At 47.3% G+C, this 23,625-nt stretch overlaps 1 protein-coding gene across 6 annotated transcripts; it reads left to right on the forward strand.

Moving 5' to 3' along the window:
- The first annotated feature begins 1,121 nt into the window (after positions 1 to 1,121).
- Positions 1,122 to 23,479, forward strand: LOC146355849 (uncharacterized). Of its 6 annotated transcripts, none has more exons than XM_084830705.1 (5): positions 1,122 to 2,005; positions 3,110 to 5,027; positions 6,514 to 6,640; positions 12,735 to 14,279; positions 23,337 to 23,479. In XM_084830705.1, the coding sequence occupies exons 2-5, from the start codon at positions 4,251 to 4,253 to the stop codon at positions 23,477 to 23,479; spliced, it is 2,592 nt and encodes an 863-aa protein (XP_084686831.1). In that variant the 5' UTR covers positions 1,122 to 2,005; positions 3,110 to 4,250. The 6 variants fall into 6 exon arrangements, with proteins under 6 accessions (XP_084686831.1, XP_084686828.1, XP_084686832.1 ...); XM_084830702.1 differs by lacking the exon at positions 23,337 to 23,479 and having other exon boundaries at positions 3,110 to 3,229; positions 4,027 to 5,027; positions 12,735 to 20,264; XM_084830706.1 differs by lacking the exon at positions 23,337 to 23,479 and adding an exon at positions 16,736 to 20,263.
- Positions 23,480 to 23,625: the final 146 nt, after the last annotated feature.

Here is a 23,625-nt window from a genome sequence, read left to right on the forward strand (position 1 = left end):
GTCCTCCAGATTAAGGCCATTTGGACTAAGAGTTCCAAACCTGTAGATCCAGAAGTCTTCCCTTTTGCCAAGCGTGTTAGTGTCCTTTGTCAGAGAGACCATCATGTGCAGGAGAGCTGAAATGTAACAGGCTGCTCTAGTTTTTGGGGTAAGAATTGCAGATTTGTTACAGACTCTTGTTCTTAAGTCCATTGAAGTTTTCCCCTACATGTTGCATACAGCATCCTTTTCTTTTTTTACATTCAGTTAAATAAATCACAATAGTGGAACTGCATGTTACCAATTTCCTAATACACACACACAAAATGTATACTAACAGAGTAATTCATAAGTATTTTTAGGGTGCAATCCTATGTGGAGAGGCGGCCATGTCTGAACTCAGAGGCAACCGCCTATCCAGTGCAGGACAGGAGCAGCACAGAGGGGATCATTCCCTCCACTCTTCTGCCCTGCATTTGTGGCTAGACAGCTGATTTTGGCTGTCTAGCTGCGGGAAGGCAGAGTGGGGGAGGAGGCTGCCAGACAACACATAAGATGTGTTGTACTGGCATTTTCGCCTTCCCTGCCAGGGGGAATGCCCCATTTTGGCTGCTCTGCACTCCTCTTTGGGAGCAACTCTTTGGGAGCACGGGGCTGCTCCGTGCTGCCTGTGAGGCAGTGCAGAAGAGGGGAAAAGTTGGTTCTCCAGGAAAACCACATCCTATGGCCATCTAGCCGCTGACCAGCGGCCATAGAATTGATCCCTAAAAGCTTAACATTTTGGCTTCTGCCCTCATTAGTACCTGTGATGTTAAAAAATTTTTTTTTAAATATCTATTTTAACTTAAGACTGACTGCATCTCCCACACTGGAGGCATTCAAGACAAGGCTGGACAGCCATCTGTCAGGGATGCTCTGACTTGGATTCCTTCATTGGGCAGGGGGTTGGACTCGATGGCCTTGTAGGCCCCTTCCAACCCTACTCTTCTATGATTCTATGAGCCTTCTTGTTGCTTTGCTGTTGGCCGCTTTGCACCTACCACTGTCTCTCTCTAAAATATTAAGTCTTTCTATCTTTCCAGAAATGGATGTCATATGCGTCATATGCCATATGCGCAGAAAACTACAACAGACCTAAGAACACGATTCCGTAACCACAAATCTGATCAAAAAATCCGGAGCAGCCTGTTACAAAACATTTCAGTTCTCCTGCACATGATGTTGATCATCCCAGAGTGCAGGACACGGAATAATGGGCTCAAGTTACAGGAAGCCAGATTCCGGCTGAACATCAGGAAAAACTTCCTGACTGTTAGAGCAATACAACAATGGAACCAATTACCTGGGGAGGTGGTGGGCTCTCCCACGCTGGAGGCCTTCAAGACGAGGCTGGACAGCCATCTGTCGGGGATGCTCTGACTTGGATTCCTGCATTGAGCAGGGGGTTGGACTTTGTGGTCTTACAGGCCCCTTCCAACCCTACTATTCTATGATGTTCTGTCTGATTTACAGTTTCTCCCAACTGAGCAAACAAAGGACGCTGCCATGCTTGGCAAAGGGGAAAATTTCTGGATTTAGAGACTCGGAACTCTTAGCTCAAATGGCCTTAATCTGGAGGACAATTCGCAAGCATTACACCACTGGTGCCTCTGTCTGTTGTTGTTTTTCTCCTAAGGGATTTTCCTCTCCAGGCATCCCAAAGCGCCACTCCGGATACTCAGTTAACAGCACAGCTACAGATGAGGGCAGAAGCTGAAACGTTCCGCTTAAGCTGTATGTGTTCGCAGCACTGCACTCCCGGGACTGAGCAGCAATGAAAGACCACTGCTGCGAAGGGGTTAAAGCGACGGAGCTGTGGATGCTAGAGCGGCCCCGGCATGTGGCAAGGGAAGGCGCCCGCGGCAAGGGTCCTTCCGGTCCTCTTCCCCTTGGGTGGGCAGGCGCTCTTGGCGTAGTGCAGCCTGGGAGGGATCGAGGAGGCGGCAGGTTCCCGGGGGGGCAGCGCAGAGGAGCCCCGCAAGAGCAGGTGGGTTACAGGGGCGCTGGGGACAAGGGGAGAGTTTGCCAAGTGGCTTTTGTTTTAATTCAAACATTACCTTCATCCAGCCTTCCGTCCTCTAGATGTGTTGGGACTACCACTCCCAGGATCCGGGGGATTCTGGGAGCTGTAGTCCAACACATCTGGGAGGGCAGGTTAGAGAAGGCCGCTTTACCCCGAGTCCTGATAGCCGCACGGAGGGTCTTACTGAACAAGAAGCATAGAGCAGTGGAGGGATTCTCGTTAAGTAGGTCCATTGCTTTGGGCTGTCGTGAGAGGGCTGCAGAGTGTTAGTGATTTACAGTACAATCAATCCTATGCATGCTTAGACAGAAAAAAGCCCCACAACTCCCAGCCTTCCCCAGCCAGCCGTGCTTGCAGCTAAGAAAAAGACCTTCCATTGGTACCAGTAGACATGCGGCGCTCTAGGGAATGCTGGGAGTGGAAGGACTTCTTTTCCCATCTAAACACGCAAAGGATTGCGCCCTAAGTGCCCTTCCATGCTAGGACAGAGCTCTAGGGATCCAGTCGGGATCAATTGCAAAAGCAAGGTCAGTAGTCAGTAAATAGAAACATGTAAATAAGAAATAATAGTACCCACTAGATCAAGACCTCCTTCAGCAAATGAGGGTGCAATCCTATGTGTGTTTAGACAGAAAGAAGTCCTACAACTCCCAGCATTCCCCAGCCAGCACGGCTGGCTGGGGAAAGCTGGCAATCGTAGGACTTTTTTCTGTCTGAACGTGCATAGGACTGCAATGTGTTATTATTGCATTGTATTTTGACTGCCAAGGAGGGAAGAAGGTGGAGGTGCTTGTGGGATCTTCTGCCTCAGGTGCCAAAATAACTTGGCCAGCCTTGGGTACTTCACACCTTGACTTGGGTGGGGGACTTTGTTGTTCTATGTCAGGCAGCAAAATGTCTTCAGCCAGCCAAGGTTGGGGAAGGCTGCTATACACTCTCTCTCTTTCTAGTGTCTGAGGATTAATGGGAATGACTTTGAAATTATGGGGTGGGTTTAGGGCTGACAGTCGGCCAAACATTAACCCAGCGTGGCTGTTCCTGTGTCTTTAACAACGGTTTCATCAACAGAAATCAACAAGGGGAGCTTCTCATGGCCTGGAACTAAATATAACCAATGACTAGTTGCTGCAGCTGGAACTGCCCTTGCAGTGTAATCGTATGCAATCCTGTGCCTGTCTACTCAGAAAAGTAAGCTCCATTGAGTTCAGTGGCTCTGATTCCCTGGAAGGTGTGGCTAGAATCACAGCTCTAAATAATGTGAAGACTGCAAGCTTCTTCAGGCATTGTCTTCTCATTGTTGAATTGCGAAAGAGTAGCATGAATGGGTATTTCCACCCCCTCGACTGTGAACACAGGAGGATAATTAAGGGAGCAATCCTATCTGGATCGACGGTCGCTTCCGATCCTGGGGGCGGCTGCCTATCCAGTGCAGGGTGGGAGGAGTGGCGAGGAGCAGATCTCCTCCTCGTTCCCCCCGCCTGGCTTTCGTGACTAGACAGCCAATTTCAGCTGTCTAGCCACGGGACCTCATGGTACGAGAAGCGGCAGCTGGACGGCATGTAGGATGTGTTGTACCGGCATTTCCAACCGCCCCTCCCCCAGGAACGCCTTGTTCCCGCCACACCATGCTGCTCTTATGAGCGTGGAGTGTGGGGCCGATCCACATTGCCTATGAGGCAGCGTGGGAGGGGGTGGGGGTCGGTTCTCTGGGAACCAACCTGTCCTGTGACCTTCTAGCTGCTGACTAGAGGCCATAGGACTGCGCCCTAAAGGTGACTCATGGATCAAGTAATCCTGAGCTTTATGTACCTTTAGCATTTTTGTGTGGGTGGGAATGTTGGCTTCCTTGGAATCAAACAGGTTTCTCCCTCCATGTCAGAATTCTAACAAAATTAATACAATGCACCCTTAAGGTTCCCAGATGTTTTAGCCTTAACTCCTACAGGTTGGTTGTCTTATTTTCATTTTGGGTCTTTTTCCCTAAGCTGTGGAAGATGGCCATGTTTGCTTGGAGAAGCATTGATTCCCAAGGGCTGTTGAATGGTCTTGATGCTTTGGTCTGTTACTTGAAAAGCGTCTCATTGGATTAGTCTGTTGTGCTGATGGAACTTCATCAATATAGTTCATTCAAGGATATAGACATCCTTCAAAGATTGGTGCTGAAAAAGAGAGGGGGAGCGCACAACAAAGCCAGTGTCCGTGAGAGGAAATGGCTGTGACACCAGAGATAGTGGCTATTGGGTCTCTGCTACAGGAGGGCATGGAGCCAGAAATAAAAATGGAGGAACAAGACTTGGCAGACCCTGAACCAGGAGAGGAAAGGGAAGGGGCAGTTCTTCCCAAAACTGAGAGGAGCAGGGAGGAAGCTGGTCAAAATGTGAAAGAGGAGCCAGAGGAAGGGCCATCAGGGGACTGGGATGCCCAGTTGCAAGAATTTCTGAGGACACTACAGGCTCCTCATTCGGGAGGGGAAAACCTACAACTGCCTGAGCGGAGGCCATGGAATGATCTGAGAACTTCTCAGGGACCCGCCCAGGAAGCAGCAGATGCCCACAAGTGGCCCAGAGGATTGTGGGTTTCCCAAGTCCAGCCACATCTCACTGGGGCAGCCCGACAGGAGCATGAGATCCACCTGGATGGCACACACAGTGAGAAGGAGAAGGAGAAAGAGGGAGCTTTTGCTGGAGGTGCTGCCGGCGGGGAGATGCAGCGCCAGCGCTTTCGGGCGTTGTGCTATCGGGAGGTTGGCGGGCCTCAGGAGCTTTGCAGGCAGCTCCAGGAACTCTGCCGTCGGTGGCTGAGGCCGGAGAGACACACCAAGGAGCAGATGCTGGAGCTGGTGACCCTGGAGCAGTTCCTGGCCATCCTGCCACTGGACATGCAGAACTGGCTCAGGGAAAGTGGCCCAGAGACCTGCACCCAGGCCGTGAGCCTGGCAGAGGGTTTCCTTCTGCAGCAGCGAGGGGCCAAAGGCTGGGAACAGCAGGTGAGTGTTTCTACCTGGTGTCCTTGAAACATTGGGGGGGGTGTATTGTTCACAACCGGAAAACATGAATTGGGTGCCCAGCAGCCTCGACAAAGGCACTGGTCTGGCTAACAACATAAGGAGAGCCCTGCTGGATCAGACCCAGGGTCCATCTAGTCCAGCATTCTGTTCACACAGTGGCCAAATAGCTGTCAACCAGGAAACCACAAGCAGGACACAAGTGCAACAGCAAAGCTTAGCTATTTTTGTCTACCTGGTTACAATTCCCTGGGGCTAGATGATGACAATGGGCCAGGCAGAATCATTCAACAGCAGCAGGAGAATGAGACACAGGCCTGGTTCACACATAATGACACCCCATGCGTTGTTTAAACCATGGGCTGTCTGGGCTGCAAGTGAATGCACTGCCTCCTGCCGCTCGATGCTTCCACTTTGTATTGGTTTAGCGAACAACCCAAGAACGCCCCATTACTGGGTTGTTTGATGTGATGTCCAAACCCGGCACTCTGGGTTCTTGGAAGAGAAACCACTTAGAGTTTCAACCTATGGTTTGTTGTTTGGTTCAAACTCTGGTCAGTGCAAAGCAGAATTGGCAGAAGGCAGCTTGCTCCCTCAGTCTCGTGTGGCTGTGACAATTCCCGGGTTAAACAACGTGTGACGTGTGAACCAGGTCACCGAGTGCATTTGCGATGGGTGAGGAAGGGGGAGCTTGTGCTGGTATGCTCTGGGTTCAGGAGGGAAAGATTGTGCTCAGTGCTTCAGCAGGAGGCATGGAGATGGATTCATGAGGGGGGAAACTCAGTATCCATGGAATTGTGGTGGGAAGAGGTGTTGTGCAATTTAGCTCAGCTCTCGAGGCATAGGGGGAACCTTTAAGAACAGACCTTCTGTTGCAAATGGGATTGGATTTGGAAGAGGAGGTGGCAGAGAGAGGCAAAGTGCCAGCCTCCACCTGTCTCCCATCTTAATTTTCCCAGAATGCCTCTGGGCCCCATGTGGGTCTTGGAAAATGAAAACACCGGCCGGCCAGGATTTTGCTTTGCAGCCCAGCCACCTGCTAAAAATGCTGGGGAGGGAAATAAACCATTACTGATGCGGGATATTTCACAGGGAGAGATTAATTTATTTTGTGTGTGTGCAAAACATGCCTCCTCAATTTAGCTGATCCCTACTCAAGGTATGTGATGCAAGATCCAGCTGTGAAATGTGCTAAACACTGGCTGGATTATACCCTTTTTCATATCTACTGGACAAGCCTGAACATTTTGTGTTTAAGGCTGCAATCCTACGCATACCTGCCTGGGAGTAAACTTCCATTGAACTCACTGGGACTTACTCCATGAACATACAGAGGATGTGGCTATAAGTTTTAATTGGGGGGTGAATATAAGTAAGTAAATAACCCTTGCTACCTAGTCTCCCAACACGTTTTGCCCGCATCTTGACTTAATTTTGAACTCATTTCCCCCCTCTCCCCGCCCCCTAGATTACAGGGACATCAGAAGAGGAGTCTGTAAATCCCCCCAAAGCAAACCAGCCCCCACCAGAAACAGTGAAGACGCAGCTTTTTGCAGAAGCCACACAGGAGGGTGACGCGAGTCGGCACTTTTTGGGTAAGTCTCTCTGGGGTTTGTCCCATGGAATATTGGGACACTGAACGGGTGTCATGTTCCTTCTAGGGATGTACGAAAGTCACTTACCTTTTCGAAGGGTGACATTCGCGGTGGGGGGGAGGCGCTCCGTCCCTCCCCCTGAAATTCTCTCTGGCTGGCTCCGCTCCGCTCCGCGGAGATTCTCTCCAGACATTCGGCCGCTGGGCAGCCTGCAGGAATGCAAATGGCAGCTGCCGTAGCCGCCGCCATTTACGTCCCTGTATTTTGCCGTGATAGGCTACGTAAATATTTACATAGCCTATCACGGCAAAAAAAGGGGGGGGAACGCAAATGGCGGCCACTACGCCATTTGCGTTCCCCCTTTTTTTTTTTTGGCCATAATAGCCTACGTAAATATTTACGTAGGCTATCACAGCAAAAAAAAGGGGGAACGCAAATGGCAGCCGCTGTAGCCGCCGCCATTTGCGTTCCCTTTTTTTTGCCGTGATAGGCTACGTAAATACTTACGCAGCCCATCACAGCTTCCGCAGGGACGCAAATGGTGTCCCTGCGTTAGCCGTAATAGGCTGCATAAGTATTTACGTAGCCTATCACGGCTATAGTGATGAACGGAATGGCTGCCGCAGATGCGGCCGCCATTCGCAGAGCAGTGCAAACGGCACCGGGTAAGTGTCCCGTTTCACACGCCTTTTGCGGGGCGGGGGGGCTTCGTTCCGCCAATGGATTTCGGGGGGCCGAATGCACTGGCATTCGGCCTCACCGAGATGCGTGGCGGAATTCTCTGACATCCCTAGTTCCTTCGTCCTCTCCTCTCCCTTGGCAATCCACACTCCAGGAACTAAAGCTTCAGGCTAACACTACTTTATTAGTAAAGGACTAGCTTCTTTACAAATGCAGATTTTAGGAAACTCTCAGACTACACAGAACTAGCTAATCCACACATCTACGAATATCAATAGAGGATATGAAGTGGAAGTTAGAGAAGTTGCCAGCAGTCTGGGCATGAACTCCACTGCCAGACTTGCTTTGCAGGGATGCCACTCCCTTAGGGTGGCTCCTTCCTACGTTGGCTTCCACAAATGGCCAACCTGGCAGAGCGTCTGAGCCCTGTCCCTCTTTTCCCGTTGCACTCTGTGATGGGCCCAGCACCCCTCCAGTCACGCCCCTCGCTTTCCTCCTCCTCCAGAACTTGAGTTCTCATGGTGGAGGAATGGGGGAGCAGTTCAGGCTGGGCTGTCTGTGTGCCAAGGTTCCTGGGAAGAACGTCTTGCCATATCTGGGCTCGCTACAGAGGATGCCTCCCTGTGTTCTTGCTGTTCCCATTCTGATTCCGAATCTGAGCTGCCAGACATCTCTGCATGCTCAGATTCGTTCCGGACATCGGGGATCCTGTAGCAGCTCCACTTCCGCCACAATCCCACTTCTGAAATGAAGGGGTCACCTTCCCATAGCACTGTCAAGCCCCTTGTGTTTGTGACCCATTCTAGAACTATATCGTCTCTAATACTGACAGACAGCGCCCTGATTATAAGTGCTGGCCAATCTAGGCCAAGTTCCTCATTTGGAGAAGGGACAAAGGTGTGGCAAGTGTGGCTTGTCATTCTAGGTGTATGATTCTAGCTTGGGGTGCAAGAAAGAGTTGCGTTTGAATCTCATGCAGTCCCCGTTCCACTGGCTGTTTAAGGGAGAAGTGAGGGTTCTACTGTAGAGCAGATGTCTGCTTGGGAGCTGCTAAAGAGGGTGATTTGGAGGCTGCCATTTAACATTTCCCACAATGCCTCTGGGTCCCTGACTGTGTTGCCCTGACCGTGGGCGTTGAACTCCTAGGTTAGAGGTGCCAAGATAGTGATAAATCAGATTCAAAGCTTTACTTACAAGGAAACTTTATTGGGTAACTTACAGCACACAGGTGTACCCAATGGTTGGATCAGACAGCTTCTCTGAACCACAAGCAATGGGGTACAATGGGTTTTATACCATACATGTTAGCAATAAGGCAGCACAACACTAGCAAGCGCCCCCTAGCGTCCATTCCCGGCATAGACTAACAGCACTTGGTTCTCAGCACAGCCACCTGCAGCTCAGCATAAACACATAGCTCCACATCTCAGGCATGGCCTGATAACACTCAGTCATTAGTATGGAATGTGCTAGGCCGCGCTATCAGCCCTTTGAATCATCTGCACATGCTCAGAGGCTTACTAGCAAGGGAATTGCATCAATAATGAACTTAAGCAAGCATTATGGATCTCTAGGCCCCTCTAACACTACAAATGACTTGGCTATGCTCCTAGGGCCAATACACTGACATAGCGATGCTCTGGTGTAGGGATCCCCAAGTGTTGGGCTGGTGGGCACATTTGGGATTTTGAGAAACCGTCAAGGGCTCTGTCATAAAAAGCCTGATGCGGTATGTGTGACAAAACACGCAATTCACAGAAAGGCAAATGGGTGAGTCTAAAAGACAAGTAACTTTTCCCAGGCACTGACTGGATACACACATAATGCTAACCTATGGTATGGGTTGTTGAATTCTGGGTTGTTGTGATGTGTGAACACAGCCATGCTAACAAACCATGGCTTGTTAACCATGAACAACCCACGAAGGGAACCCATGATTTGTTGTTAGGTTGTGAACTCTGCAGGCCGGTTTGCACAATCAAACAGCTCTCTGTGGAATGTGCAGGTAGCCATTTTGAACATTCAAGCTGCAACCGTGATTTCTGTCATTTGAACCTGGTGGGGGTGGCTTGTGTGAGGGTTAAACAACCCTCACATAACCCATGGCTTGTTTTAGGGTTATGCAAGGGTTGTTTAACCCTTGCACAACCCAACTGCACTGAGTTCAGATGACACAACAAGCCGCAGGTTGCGACTTGAATATTCAAAAGCTGTCTGGCACGCACCAGCACACACCTCATAAAATCATAGGGTTGGAAGGGGCCTACAAGGCCATTGAGTCCAACCCCCTGCTCATTGCAGGAATCCAAGTCAGAGCATCCCTGACAAATGGCTGTCCAGCCTTGTCTTGAATGCCTCCCATGTGGGAGAGCCCACCTAGGGAATGGGTTCCATTGTCGTATTGTTCTAACAGTCAGGACATTTTTCCTGATGTTCAGCTGGAATATGGCTTCCTGTAACTTGAGCCCATGATTCCGGGTCCTGCACTCTGGGATGATCAAGAAGAGATCCTGGCCTTCCTCTCTGTGACAGCCTTTCAAGTACTTGAAGAGCGCTATCATATCTCCCCTCAGTCTTCTCTTCTCAAGGCTAAACATGCCCAGTTCTGTCAGTCTCTCTTCATAGGGCTTTGTTTCCAGTCCCCTGATCATCCTTGTTGCCCTCCTCTGAACCCTCTCCAGTTTGTCTGCATCCTTCTTAAAATGTGGTGCCCAGAACTGGACACAGTACTCCAGATGAGGCCTAACCAGTGCTGAGTAGAGGGGAACCAGTACTTCACATGATTTGGAAGCTATGCTTCTATGAATGCAGCCCAAAAGAGCATTGGCCTTTTTTGCAACCACATCACATTGTTGGCTTATATTCAGCTTGTGATCGACAACAATTCCAAGATCCTTCTCGCTTGTAGCGTTGTTGAGCCACATATCCCCCATCTTGTAACTGTGCATTTGATTTCTTTTTCCTAGGTGCAGAACTTGGCATTTATCCCTATTAAATTTCATTCTGTTGTTTTCTGCCCAGCACTCCAGTCTATCAAGATTACTTTGAATTTTGTTTCTGTTTTCCAAAGTATTAGCTATCCTGCCCAATTTTGTGTCATCTGCAAAATGATCAGCATTCCCTGCACCTCCTCCTCCAGGTCATTAATGCAAATGTTGAAGAGCACTGGGCCCAGCACTGAGCCCTGCGGTACCCCACTCGTTACCTCTCCCCAGTTTGAGAAGATCCCATTGATAAGCACTCTTTGAGTCCGATTCTGTAGCCTCAACCCACTGTGCTTTAAATCGCATGATCACCACACCACAGTGCTATGTGCAAACCAGGTCACTGAGTACAAGACAGAGGTGGGGTCTGAGCCTCAGAACGTAAACCCATTCTTTTGAAACCACAATCCACACTCCTTCCGGATCCCCCACCCCAAATTTCCTCCTTTCTCTCACACTCAGAACACACACCCCAGGTGGCTTTCAGGCAGAAGGTTGCTAGTACCACCAGTCAGAAGGCGTTGTGCTACTATTTTGTCTTTTTCTCCTTAACGAATTTACCATGGTAAAAAAAAAAGGTGGAAGAAGTGGTAGGAAGATGCAGGAGGGCTATGAGTGGAAGACGGCAGATAACATTCTGTAAGTGAGGCGGGGTGCTGGTATGATAAAAACCCACAGACAGATCCCCTCCCCCAGTTTCTCCCCCCCCCCCGCCAAATTGAATCATCTCATTTGTTTAATCCGAATTTATTTATTCCATTTACTTACCCACCAATCCTGCTGCTCTCTGCAGCCCAGCCATGGTCTCCTCAGTCCCCCACATGTCAGATGGTCTCCACACTAGCACCAATCTCCCTGCTTTTTCCTACTCCTTCCCCAGTTGCCCCACTGCCATGAATAAGTCTCCCCCCTTATGAGGCAGCAGTGATAGGATTCCTTCCTTCCTTCTTCTCCCCACCCATTTTATCACACAAAGAAATCCCCTGACTTTACTTTGAAGTGCTCCCAGCAGCCCCAATTTTTGTTAAAAAAACAACATATTTTAAATGGAAAACAAAAAATAACATAACAAATAACATAACAAATAACAATACTCGGCACACACATAGGGGCTGTTCACACAACATGCTAACTGACACAGTGACTGAGTGTGGGTTGTTTTGAACCGTGGGTTGTTTGTTGAACCATGGGTTATTGTGTTGTCTGAACGCAGCCAGGGTGGCTTGTTAACCATACAGTCTGGCTTACTTTCTCGAACAAGCTGCCTTGAGAAACCATAGTTTGCTATTGGATTGTTCAGGGTGGTTAACAAGCCACACTGCATGATTAACAAGCCACCCTGTGGAAGCCGCGCTGTGTTCACATAACATGATAACCCACCTTGTGGAAAATGTGCTGTGTTCAGACAACCCCGTCCCTCAGCCTGCTAATTTCTCCTGGTTTCAAACTGTAGAGACTGCAAAGCAATGTGCTGGTTAGGGATGTCTGCGGCAAGTGGCTGAAGATGTTACTGCAGACTTCAACCACGTAGACACATTAAAATTAATTAAAATTAATTAATGCATTTATGTTCTTTAAATCACGAGGTGCACATCCCTAGGATACTATGCATGCCAGTTTTCCTATGTCTAGGTTTCATGGTCTTGGCGCTATGGCACTGACGGACAGACAAACATCCTTTTTTATTATAGATATCCCACCTTTCATCCAAGGAGCTCATGGCGACATACATGTTCTTCCCCATCCCACCCCCATTTTATGCTCGCAACAATCTTGTGAAGCAGATTAGGGAGAGAGAGACCCCATCTCACTCAATGCGTTTCATGGTTGAGTGAGGATTTGAACCTGAGACTCCTTGGCCCTTGTCTAGCACTTTAACCCAGGTGCCAGCCCACAGCAGCAGCCTTCTGGTGATCTGCAGAGACTTCTGATCCTTGATGGCTGTTATAGTAGTCCAGGTGCCAGTCTCTTCTTTCCACAGGGAAGGGAGAAGGTTTATTCCTGCAGTGGCACATCCAGGATGGCAGGAAGAGTCACTGGAAAGACAGTTGCCTGTTTCTCAGGGACACCAGAGAGCTCATGGGAAGAGGCGAGCTATGCAGACTGCACGGACATGTCTTATCTGGTTCTCTAATTTTAGAGCGCCGTCCAGTTCAAATGTCTATTTATTTATTTTTACATTTCTCTCTCGCCTTTTTTCCTCTTGCAAGGAGCCCAAGGTGACTTATATGGTCCTCCTCTCCATTTTTACCCTCACGACAACCACGTGAGGTAGGCTAGGCTGAGTCTGTGATTGGCCCAAAGTCATCCAGTGAGCTCCATGTCTGAGTGGGGACTAGAAACTGGATCTCCCGAGGCCCAGTCTGATGCTCTAACCTCTACACCACACTGGCTCTGGATTCAAATCTGGATTCTCTCCTTTCTTCCAGCAGGTGACAAGTGGCTGAGCAAAAGCAAGGAACAGAAACCCTTCCTGGAGAGTCCTGAGCAACTGACAATGTCCTCCAAATCAGCCAAAGAGAATGATTTGCTACATCGGGGAGAAAGTGATGAAAACGGACACGGGTTAGTGAGGCAGAATGGAAATGACAAAGAGAAGGGACTGGATCAATTTGTTCACTCACAGGGAGTTTCCAAAGGTGTCAATGAAACCGCCACCCAGCAGCATGATGAGAATGAGGTGAAATACGATGAAAGCGCTGAAAGCCCATACCTCGCTCTGCACGAGACCACTGACGCAGAAGAGAAGCCATACAAGTGTTGGCACTGTGGACAAAGCTTCAGTAGCAGCTCAACCCTTGTGACACACGAGAGAACTCACGTAGGCGAGAAACTGTATAAATGCTCCCACTGTGGAGCCAGTGAAAGAACCCATACAGGTCAGAAGCCACATAAATGCTCCCGCTGCGGAAATACCTTTGGCTGGAACCCTCAAGAGAGAATCCACACAGGAGAGAAACCTTATACGTGTTTAGAATGTGGGAAAAGCTGCAGTCAGAGATCAGACCTTCTTAAACACCAGAGAACTCACACAGGCGAGAAACCGTATAAATGCTCAGTGTGCGGGAAAAACTTTAGAAACGGCTCAGGTCTCAAAGTACACCAGAGAATCCACACAGGTGAGAAACCGTATAAATGTTTGCACTGTGGGAAGTGTTTCAGCTGGAGCTCACACTTTATATCACATGAGAGAATCCACACGGCGGTGTGCTCCTACTGCGGGAAAAGCTTCAGCCAAAAATCGGAGCTTGTGGAACACGAGAAGACCCATGCACCAGAGGAGTCGTTTGCATGTTTTGCCTGTGGGAAAATCTTTGATGTCAGTTCTGACTTGGTTGCACATGTGCGAACCCACAAAGAGAAGCCGTTTGAATGCTCAGTCTGCGGGAAAACCTTCAGGAATAGTTTGCAGCGCATTGCGCATCAAAAAGTCCATACAGGAGAGAAGCAGCATAAATGTTCCCATTGTGGAAAAAGCTTTAGTCAGAGACAGAGTCTTATTATTCATGAGAGAATCCATACGGGAGAAAAACCACACAAGTGCTTAGTGTGTGGGAAAAACTTCAGAAACATCCCTAATCTTAAATCACATGAGAGGACCCACACAGGAGAGAAACCATATAAATGTTCCCACTGTGACAAAAGCTTCAGGTGGAGTTCCCACCTTGTGTTACATGAGAGAATTCACACAGGAGAGAAGCCCTACAGATGCTCAGACTGTGGGAGAACTTTTGATAGGAGATCCAATCTTCTTGTGCATGTGAGAATTCACACAGGACAGAGACCATATATCTGTTCAGACTGTGGGAAAAGTTTCACCTCAAGCTCTGTTCTTCTGCGACATCAGAAAATCCATGCAGGAGAAGAAGCTTGTACATGCTCAGATTGTGGGAAAACCTTCAGGCAGCGATCGGACCAGACGGAGAAGGCATCGAAATGTTCTGAGTGCATCAGAAGCCATTACCTGAGCTCAGGTTTGGTTGTGCGTGCGCAAACACATGTAGAGGAAAAGCCATTTGAATGTTCAATTTGTGGGAAAACGTTCAGGAACAGCTCTCACCTTATTACGCATCAGAGCGTCCACACTGGAGTTCAACCATATCAGTGTTTGGACTGTGGACGAAACATTGTGAGGAGGCCCAATCTTCTTGCACCTGCAAGTGACCAGGCAGGGCAAAATCCACATAAATGTTCAGGCTGTGAGAAAAGGTTCAGCTAGAGCTCAGGTTTCATGTAAAATCTGGAAAAATGGTAACTGGATTTCCCTCCATTCATGCTTCATGAACTTGGGGCCTTTCCTTCCCTTAAAAAAAATTAGGCTACTTTTCATTTACTGTCCAGGACAGTATACCAAGATATATACCAAGAGCCATATAATCTGCTGGCTCTAAATGTGAACTGCTTAGGGATCTTATTATATTTAACAGTATATAAATATCATTAATTAAAGAATTAAATAATAATAAATCAGGGGTGTTGAACCTCAGACCTGCAGGCCAAATCTGGGATCCCCCCCCCCCCCCGACATTTGATTGTTTGGCGGATTCCTGGTTTTTGCATGGTTTTCTCCCATTCTGAAAGGCTGAAATGCCTCTCCTTAAAGCTTGGTTACTGGCAGTAAGAACTTTAAGCTAAAATGTGCTGGTACTTTTGGCTCTGCCCCTTTTGCCTTTAGCCCCACCCACCACTGGAATGTGGCCCCCGAGAGCTTCTCTGGCTCTCAGGCTGAAACAGGTTTGACGCTGCTCTTCCAAATAAATGTTATTCTGTCAGGAGAGGAACCACATCCACATTGTAGACTATGGAAATGCCTTGGCTAATAGGCCAGTCCTAATTGTGAATGGATGCTTCCACTTACAGAACTAGATTTAATGTTATTGGCCCTTACCCGGATGGCTCCAAAGCCCCCAAACTAAATCCCATTGGAAAAAAATTACCCACTTGATCCAATTATCCCAGAAAACGTGTGAGTCTTGTGGATTCTATTGAGATCTGAAATATCATCTGGCTTCTGAGATTCCAGCAAGCATCGCTCACACACTTTCAAGCTGAATGTTGCAATCACAAAGACTAGACATTTGCTCCTTTAAAACAAAGGAAAAGCTGAGATTCTCAGGAAGACAAATTCTGTCACGGTCAATCACATCCTGCACGTTTTCAGTACTTGTGCAGAACTGCAGTCTTCACACAGCCCTGTTCTTCCCCTCCTATTTATCACCAGCTGTGATTATCTTTGTTGGACTCATTTTTCCTCCAAGTGAGGGTGTGATTTGTACTCTAACGATTACACATTTAATGATTTATAAAAAGAAAAAGCAGAAACCCAATGGATATGCTCTAAGGCAAGAGCGGGGACCTCAGGTCCGGGTTCCCAATTTGGCCCTCTGGGATTACTTAGATGGCCAAGCCCCACTCCCTGGCCCAACAGTTCTGGTCACCACAGCTAAAAAAACATATTGTAGACCTGGAAAAAGTGCAGAAGAGGGCAAATAAAATGATCAAGGGGCTGGAGCATCTCCCCTGTGACAGAAGGTTACAACGATTGGGATCGTTTAGCTTGGAAAAAAGGAGGCTAAGGGGAGACATGAGAGAGGTCTATAAAATGATGCATGGTGTGGAGAATGTGGAGAGGGAGACATTTTCCCCCTCTCTCATAATACTAGAATCCAGTGGGGTCATCCTATGAAGCTGATTGGTGGAAGATTCAAGACATAAAAGGAAGTACTTCTTCACACAGAGCATAGTCAATATGGAATTTGCTACCACAAGATGTAGTGATGGCCACCAATTTGGATGGCTTTAAAAGGGGGTTGGACAATTCCTGGAGGAAAAGGCTATCAATGGAAACTAGTCTTCATGGCTATATGCTACCTTTAGTATCAGAGGCAGTGTGACTATGTACACCAGTTGCTGGGGAACTTGCACTCTTGCCCTGCTTGTGTGCAGTGTTTTCCCCATTCTAAAAGGCTGAAATGTGGACCCTGAAACTCAATTTGGCCCTTAGGCTAAAAGAGGTTCCCCGCCCCTGTTCTAGCTCTAGAGCAGCCTTCCTGAGCCCAGTGCCCTCTGGATGTGTTGGGCTACAGGTATCATCCATGACCACCATGGCCAGTGTAGTCCAACGTGTCTGGAGGCCACCAGTTTGGTGAAAGCTGCTCTAGAAGAAACCATGGCTTTTGCTATGGTAACTGTTAGTCTTGTGGATGCTAGAGCTGATTCTTTTACAGAAATGTTTCTAGAGCTAGGCGTAGGCAACCTAGTGTCCTCTAGATATGGTGGACTACAACTCCCATAAGCCCCAGCCAGCATGGCCAGTGGTCAGGGAGTGTGGGGGGTTGTAGTCCAAAACATTTGGAGGCCACCGGGTTGGAGGAGGCTGTCCCAGAGATGAACTTACTCTTGTCCCCAATAAAGAATCTGGTGCTTTCAGAGTGTTGGGATTGAGATCGCATCCACAAGCAGGATCTGCACGAGCCATTACACTGTTTTTAACAGTTAAGAAGGTAAGAAGCACCTCACTGGATCAGACCATCTAGTCCAACATGGTTCTCCACAGTGGCCAAAACAGATGCCTCTTGGGAAACCTCAAGTAGGATATGAAAGCCGTGGCCCTTCCCATTTGGCCTGATCCTGTAGGGTTCTTTGCTGTTAAGGTAGTAAGGTAGTGCCTCACTTCTTCAAATAGTAGAAAAGAAGAAGGAAGTTGATGCAGTCATCGCCACCGCCTTCCCTCCATTGTTTGTTGGGCACCTTTTAAAAGGAGTTTGAAACTCTTCTGTCACAAGCTGTTTTCCTACTCTGGATTGGGGGCTGGGGGTGGCTGCATCCTCTTTTTATTTAAAAAGTGGCATAGCCACTCAAAAACATCCTATGTTAACTGTGCTGTTAATGTGACGCATAGCTCGGCTCTTGAATGTGGGAGCCATCTTGAAGCCACTCCAAAGTTTACAGTTGCACTCATGCCCTATTTATGGGTTTCTCGTAGGCAGCTGGTTGGCCACTGCATGAACAAAATGCTGGACTGGATGGATCCTTGGTCTGATCCAGCACAGATCTTATGTTCTAACCATGCTGTTAATGTGACACATAGTTTGGCTTTCGAATGTGGCAGCCATCTTGAAGCCACAGCCCCTTTTTCCATGTCCCCAAAAAGTTCAGCAGCTGTCCTGTTCTAATTGGGCTGCAGATTTGTATGATCTCCACCATTGGCTCTGGGCTTCTTTCTCAGAGATTTCAACCAGCATACAGTGTCTTCAAGCCTTCTCTAATGGATGAATTCTGCCTTCATTCTCTTCTCAGGTTTTGGCTTCAGCGGCTTGATGATTTTAGACCTGGGGTGGAGAACCTCAGCCTCAAGGGCTGAATCTGGCCCTCCAGGGCTTCCCAGAAGGCCATGCCCCCTTCCTTGGCTCCACCCCTTTCCTTCAACCACCCTTGCTTTTAGGTGGTTTTTCCCCATTCTAAAAGGTTGAAATGCCTCTCCTAAGCCTTACTTGCTGGAGCAAGAGCTTCAAGTGAAAATATGCTGGTATTTTTGGTGTTTTGGCCTTGCCCACCACTGGAATATAGCCCCTGAAACCTTCTCCAAAATGAAATTTGGCTCTCGGGCTGAAAGAGGTTCTGCATCCCTATTTTAGACCCTTGACTTAATAGTATTTTTGGGATGGGAGTATTACATGACCATATTACTTCAGTTGTGAGGTATACAACATTTCTCTTCCCTGCCTCACTGCCATTCCATGCTGTACAGCTGCTTCAACATCGCTTTTATTTATTTATTTATTTTAATTTTTTATATGCATATATATAAAGAAAAAAGGGGAGAAAAAAGCCACAAAAAGAAAAAGAAAAAGGAAGAGTGTGACGTAAAACATACCTATCTATACACAATTATCATTTACAACACCATTAATAAAAGAAAGAAAAAAGGGGTGTTTTCCTCTTCAGTTTTCCTCATCTGTGGGTTGGGTTGGGTTGGGGGGAACGTCTTCCATGTACACTTGACTCTGAATATTATCTCGGCTGGTGGCTGCCATTTTGAGTCCCATTGATTTCAACAGGGATGAGGGTGGAGAAGAGTTAAGCACATGTGTTAACTTATTTCTCTGACAGCCATGGGACTTTAAAGCACTTACTTGTGACTGCATTGTGTTGGACATTCGCATCTGCGCAGTGGGGGAGGCTGAAGAGATTTTCAAGGCTGACATTTGGGCAGTAAATCTAGACACGCACACACGCCCTGTCTGCCTCCACTTTTCTGTATCAGTATAAACATTGATAGCTTAGTTTCACACAACACTGGCAAGTTCTTTCATTTCTGGTCCGGCCAAGGAACAAAAGAAGAGCTCCTTATCTGATCGTGTTAGAATTGTCAGGCCAAACACAAAATGATGAGCTTGCCTTTATTTGTCAGTTGTTGGGATTTAATATGTGTTCATTTTTTCTTTGTGACTCAGTAAAGTTTGGGTGAAAATCAAAAAGTGTCTTTCCATGTTCTGTATCATGTTTTCTGAACCAAACTCAGAAAGCCATTGGCTTAGATGCACTTTTAAAAAGGATTCAACAGATTCATGGAGGACAGGTTTATTAATGTTTTAGCTGTGATGGTTGGATAGAACCTCCATGTTCTGGGGCAGCGTATTTCCAAATATCAGATGATAAGACCTAAAGTGAGTGTTGTTGTTTATTCGGTCAGTCGCTTCCGACTCTTCGTGACTTCATGGACCAGCCCACGCCGGAGCTTCCTGTCGGCCGTCGCCACCCCCAGCTCCCCCAAGGTCGAGTCTGTCACCTCCAGAATATCATCCATCCATCTTGCCCTTGGTCGGCCCCTCTTCCTTTTGCCTTCCACTTTCCCTAGCATCAGCATCTTCTCCAGGGTATCCTGTCTTCTCATTATGTGGCCAAAGTGAGTGACGACTGCCTTTTTTATTCCCTGCTTATGGACTTTCCAGGAGCATTTGGCTGGCTGCTACTGGAAATAGGATGTGGGATCAAATGGATTCTTGACCTGATCAAGCAGGACTATTCCATTCTTATGAAAGAAAACATTTGGGGTTGGTGGGCAGATTTGGAATTTTGAGACAGTGTTACGAGCATTCTCACAAAATCACTGCCATGTGCGGAGGTGGTGGTGGTGGTCACCCATTTATTAAATGGCTGCCACGGTGGGCATGGCTGATCACAAAACACTCATTTCCCACAAGGCAAACTAATGAAACTGAAAGAAAAATAACTTACCTAAGTACAAATCATAACGACCAAGTAGCAACGGTAAGAACAGACCACGGAACAACGGACTGGTTTAAGATTGGGAAAGGAGTATGGCAGGGTTGTATACTCTCACCCTACCTATTCAACCTGTATGCAGAACACATCATGCGACATGCTGGGCTTGATGAAGCCAAGGCTGGAGTTAAAATCGCTGGAAGAAACATTAACTATCTCAGATATGCAGATGATACCACTTTGACGGCTGAAAGCAAGGAGGAGCTGAGGAACCTCATGACGAAGGTGAAAGAAGAAAGTGCAAAAGCTGGGTTGCACTTAAACTTCAAAAAAACCAAGATGATGGCAACCAGCTTGATTGATAACTGGCAAATAGAGGGAGAAAACGTGGAGGCAGTGACAGACTTTGTCTTTCTAGGCGCAAAGATTACTGCAGACACTGGCTGCAGCCAGGAAATCAGAAGACGTTTACTTCTTGGGAGGACAGCAATGACAAATCTTGATAAAATAGTGAAGAGCAGAGACATCACACTGACAACAAAGGTCCGCATAGTTAAAGCAATGGTATTCCCCGTAGTAACCTATGGCTGTGAGAGCTGGACCATACGGAAGGCTGAGCCAAGGAAGATAGATGCTTTTGAACTGTGGTGCTGGAGGAAAATTTTGAGAGTGCCTTGGACTGCAAGAAGATCAAACCAGTCCATACTCCAGGAAATAAAGCCAGACTGCTGACTTGAGGGAATGATATTAAGGGCAAAACTGAAGTACTTTGGCCACATAATGAGAAGACAGGACACCCTGGAGAAGATGCTGATGCTAGGGAAAGTGGAAGGCAAAAGGAAGAGGGGCCAACCAAGGACAGGATGGATGGATGATATTCTGGAGGTGACGGACTCCAGCTTGGGGGAGCTGGGGGTGGCGACAGCCGACAGGAAGCTCTGGCGTGGGCTGGTCCATGAAGTCACAAAGAGTCGGAAGTGACTGACAGAATAAGCAACAACAAAGTACAAATCAGAGCTGGATTCCGAACTTATGCTGGATTCCCAACAGAAAATCACTCTTTTGAAACCAAATAAAGATGGTGCTGGAAGGCAGCACTTTCCTTTGCAGCATACCAGTTTAGATTAAACACTAATATAAAAATCTTAAATGAAATAAAAATCAAGAGGAGCAGGAAGCCTGATGCGTGGCCAAAACGGGTGTCTACTGGCACATAGATGCCCACAGCACTATGTTAAGAGACCCCAGCATAAGGACTAGCTGAGGGCTGCAATGGAAATTTCTTTAATGAAGCCCCCATACCAGACCAGGGCAGTTTGTTGATGATGCATGGCTGGCAGGGGAACGCTGGGAGTTGGGCTTTTTTTCTGTCTAAATATGCATAAGATTTGCCCTAAATTAATTTTATTTCCAGCCTGTGCATCCAGCCTTTTATCCCTGGCCTCTTCAGTTTTTTCTCCAAGGCCTGCTCTCCTGGCTGGACTTTCTATTTCATCACCCTGGTGCCAGGCCTTCTGTTGAGAGTGTCGCCCTTAGCAACGGGGCCTGCAGGTATTCTAGAAGCCAGGGGCCTCATCAGCATGCCCTCTCTTTGGCCTTAGTGACAGGGGGATTGAGCTCAGGGAGGTTGTGACCACAACCAGAAAGTAGTATCTCTGAGGGATTGTGAAAGCTCCATATTGCAGTGCTTAATCTGTGTTGGCCATTTCACACAAGCAGCAAGTCATGAGGTCTATGATAGGGTTGCCATTTCTCCAATCCCCTCCCCACCGATTTTGACAAGCAACTCTGGGTCATTTAAAACAGCTGCACAAGAGACAGAAATTCAACAGGTGAATAAGGTTGCTTCCCACAGGTGAGTCGGGGCAATCCAAGAACGCAGGTTTTGTTCAGGATTTCCCCGAAGTGGGTACTCTGGTTGCAATTATCATGGAATCATAGAGCTGGAAGGGCCCTCAAAGGTCACCTAGTCCAAATCCCTGCGAAGGCAGGAAATCCTCAACATCCAAAAAAAGAAAAAGAGTTGGGTTCATTCCAGGATACAGATGTGAAGGCCTGGGAGAAAAGCAGAGAAAAGGAAAGAAACCCCCCCCCACACACACACACACACACTATTCAGAAAAAAGCCTGATTTTCCCCAAATGTTCCAAAAATCCTTGGGGGAAAATGTGTTTTAAAATATCCCCCCCCCTTTTTTTAACCAGTTTTCCCAGGCCTTTGGATTTCTCTTCCAGGGCTTATTTTCAGCTGGAGAAACCAATGTGAGAATTAGACCTGTCACTTCCCCCCCCCCCCCAGTTTTACTCCTGTTCCTTTCATAGTGGGTGGATGCCCAGAAATTTAGCAGGTGAGATGTTTCCTGCCATGGAAATAAACTGGTGGGGAAAGCTTCGCTGGCTAAATGTCAGTGTATCTGACAGCTATGAAACAGGATCTGGTGCAGTAAAAAAAAGAAAAGTTGGCAACCACTATAGCCATTTCTACATCCAGGCCAGGCTCCAATTGTGATACCATCAAGAAACAGCACTGTTAAATTACAAATTTTGTGAACCTTGAAGTGTATTGCTGCTGAAATGTAAAGTTCTCATGGTCGAGTCAGAAAAATAGTATCATCCCCATAAACTAGTACTGAAAATCTTCTGACAGATGCTGTATTATTTATACTGCCCTATACAACTCAGGACCAGGTTACCTTAAGGAATGCCTCCCCCTATACTAACCTTTCAGGCTATTACAATCTTCAGGGTAGGGGGCCCCTGTTGTCCAGGCCTTCTCTACAGTGGCACCCCCAGTGTGGACTGATCTCTCCTTTGCGGTACGTCAGGCCTCAACGCTGGCGTGTTTTAAGCATTTACTGAAAACATACCTGTTTGCTTTGGCTTTCCCCCAGGCATGAGCTATTTTTGTACCACCTCATAATACTTCTGTATGTGTGTGTGGGGGGGTGTCTTTTTTGTTTGTGTTATTTGTTTTTACCCTTTTGTAAACTGCTTCGGGATTTTTTTTCAAATAAGAAGTGATATATTATTAATAAATGAATGAATTTATTCATTATCCAGCATTCTAGTCCAGAATGCTGGACTAGATGGACCCTTGGTCTGATCCAGCATGGCTCTTCTTATGTTCATCTTATGTTCTTATGAATAAAAAGTTATTTGTTACAAACTTATCCTGCCTTTTCTTCAAGGACTTTGCATGGCAAATATTGTTCTTCTCCCCGTTATTTTATCATCACAACAACCCTATCAAGTAGGTTAGGGTTAGGCTGAGAGACAGGCTGAGCAAGGATTTGAATTGGGTCTCCCAGATTCGACACTCCTACCAGTGTACCATACTTGCTGTTCTCATTACATATCCAGGGATATGAACATATCTCTGGGAATTCCTGGGGTTAGACAGGATGTTTCATTCTGGCTCTGAAGCCATCCACATTTTCACAACTGTGTGGATGGGGAGCAAGAGCTGTGAATTATCCCACCCCAACCATGAGCCACACATTCATATCCCCAGATACAGCAATGGGGCTTTTCTCCTTCTTTAGGCTGCAGGCACAGGACCAATGAGAAACTTCAATGACATCACTCTGTCTAACCTGCTGCCCTCCCTAAGCCTCAGAGAAGCTACTATTTGGCTTTCCATTCACCATTTTTTAAATATGCCTAATGGTTAGGGCAGCAACCTGGTTGAAGAAATTGTAATTGATTAATAGTATGAGGCCTTTTTAAACTGATTAAATTTGCATATGGGTAAAAACAATATCTCTGAAACAAGAAACGTATTTTCTTCGTTGTTGAATGATACAGAAGTATACCATACCAGGCATCCTTTTAGAAGTGGAGTTTCCCGTGTGTGTGAAAGAACAGAGAATGGCTCTTTTAGGCGGCAATCCTCTATACACAGTTACTTGAGAGTAAGTCGTACTGAAATCAAACTGTGCCCAGTTTAACAATATTTTAATAACTCGATAATACCTTTCCCATTTGCTTTTCTCTCCACCCCCGCCCCACGTGTTATGGTCCAGTTTTAAGGTTCTCCCACGAGCGGCTCAAAAGGGGTTAAGCGTACAGAGCTCACTTTCCTAGAGAGACCCAA

This window comes from Heloderma suspectum, chromosome 2 (genome assembly GCF_057233095.1).
Source record: "Heloderma suspectum isolate Gila_16-S chromosome 2, 16-S_ref, whole genome shotgun sequence".
Taxonomy (NCBI): Eukaryota; Metazoa; Chordata; class Lepidosauria; order Squamata; family Helodermatidae; genus Heloderma; species Heloderma suspectum.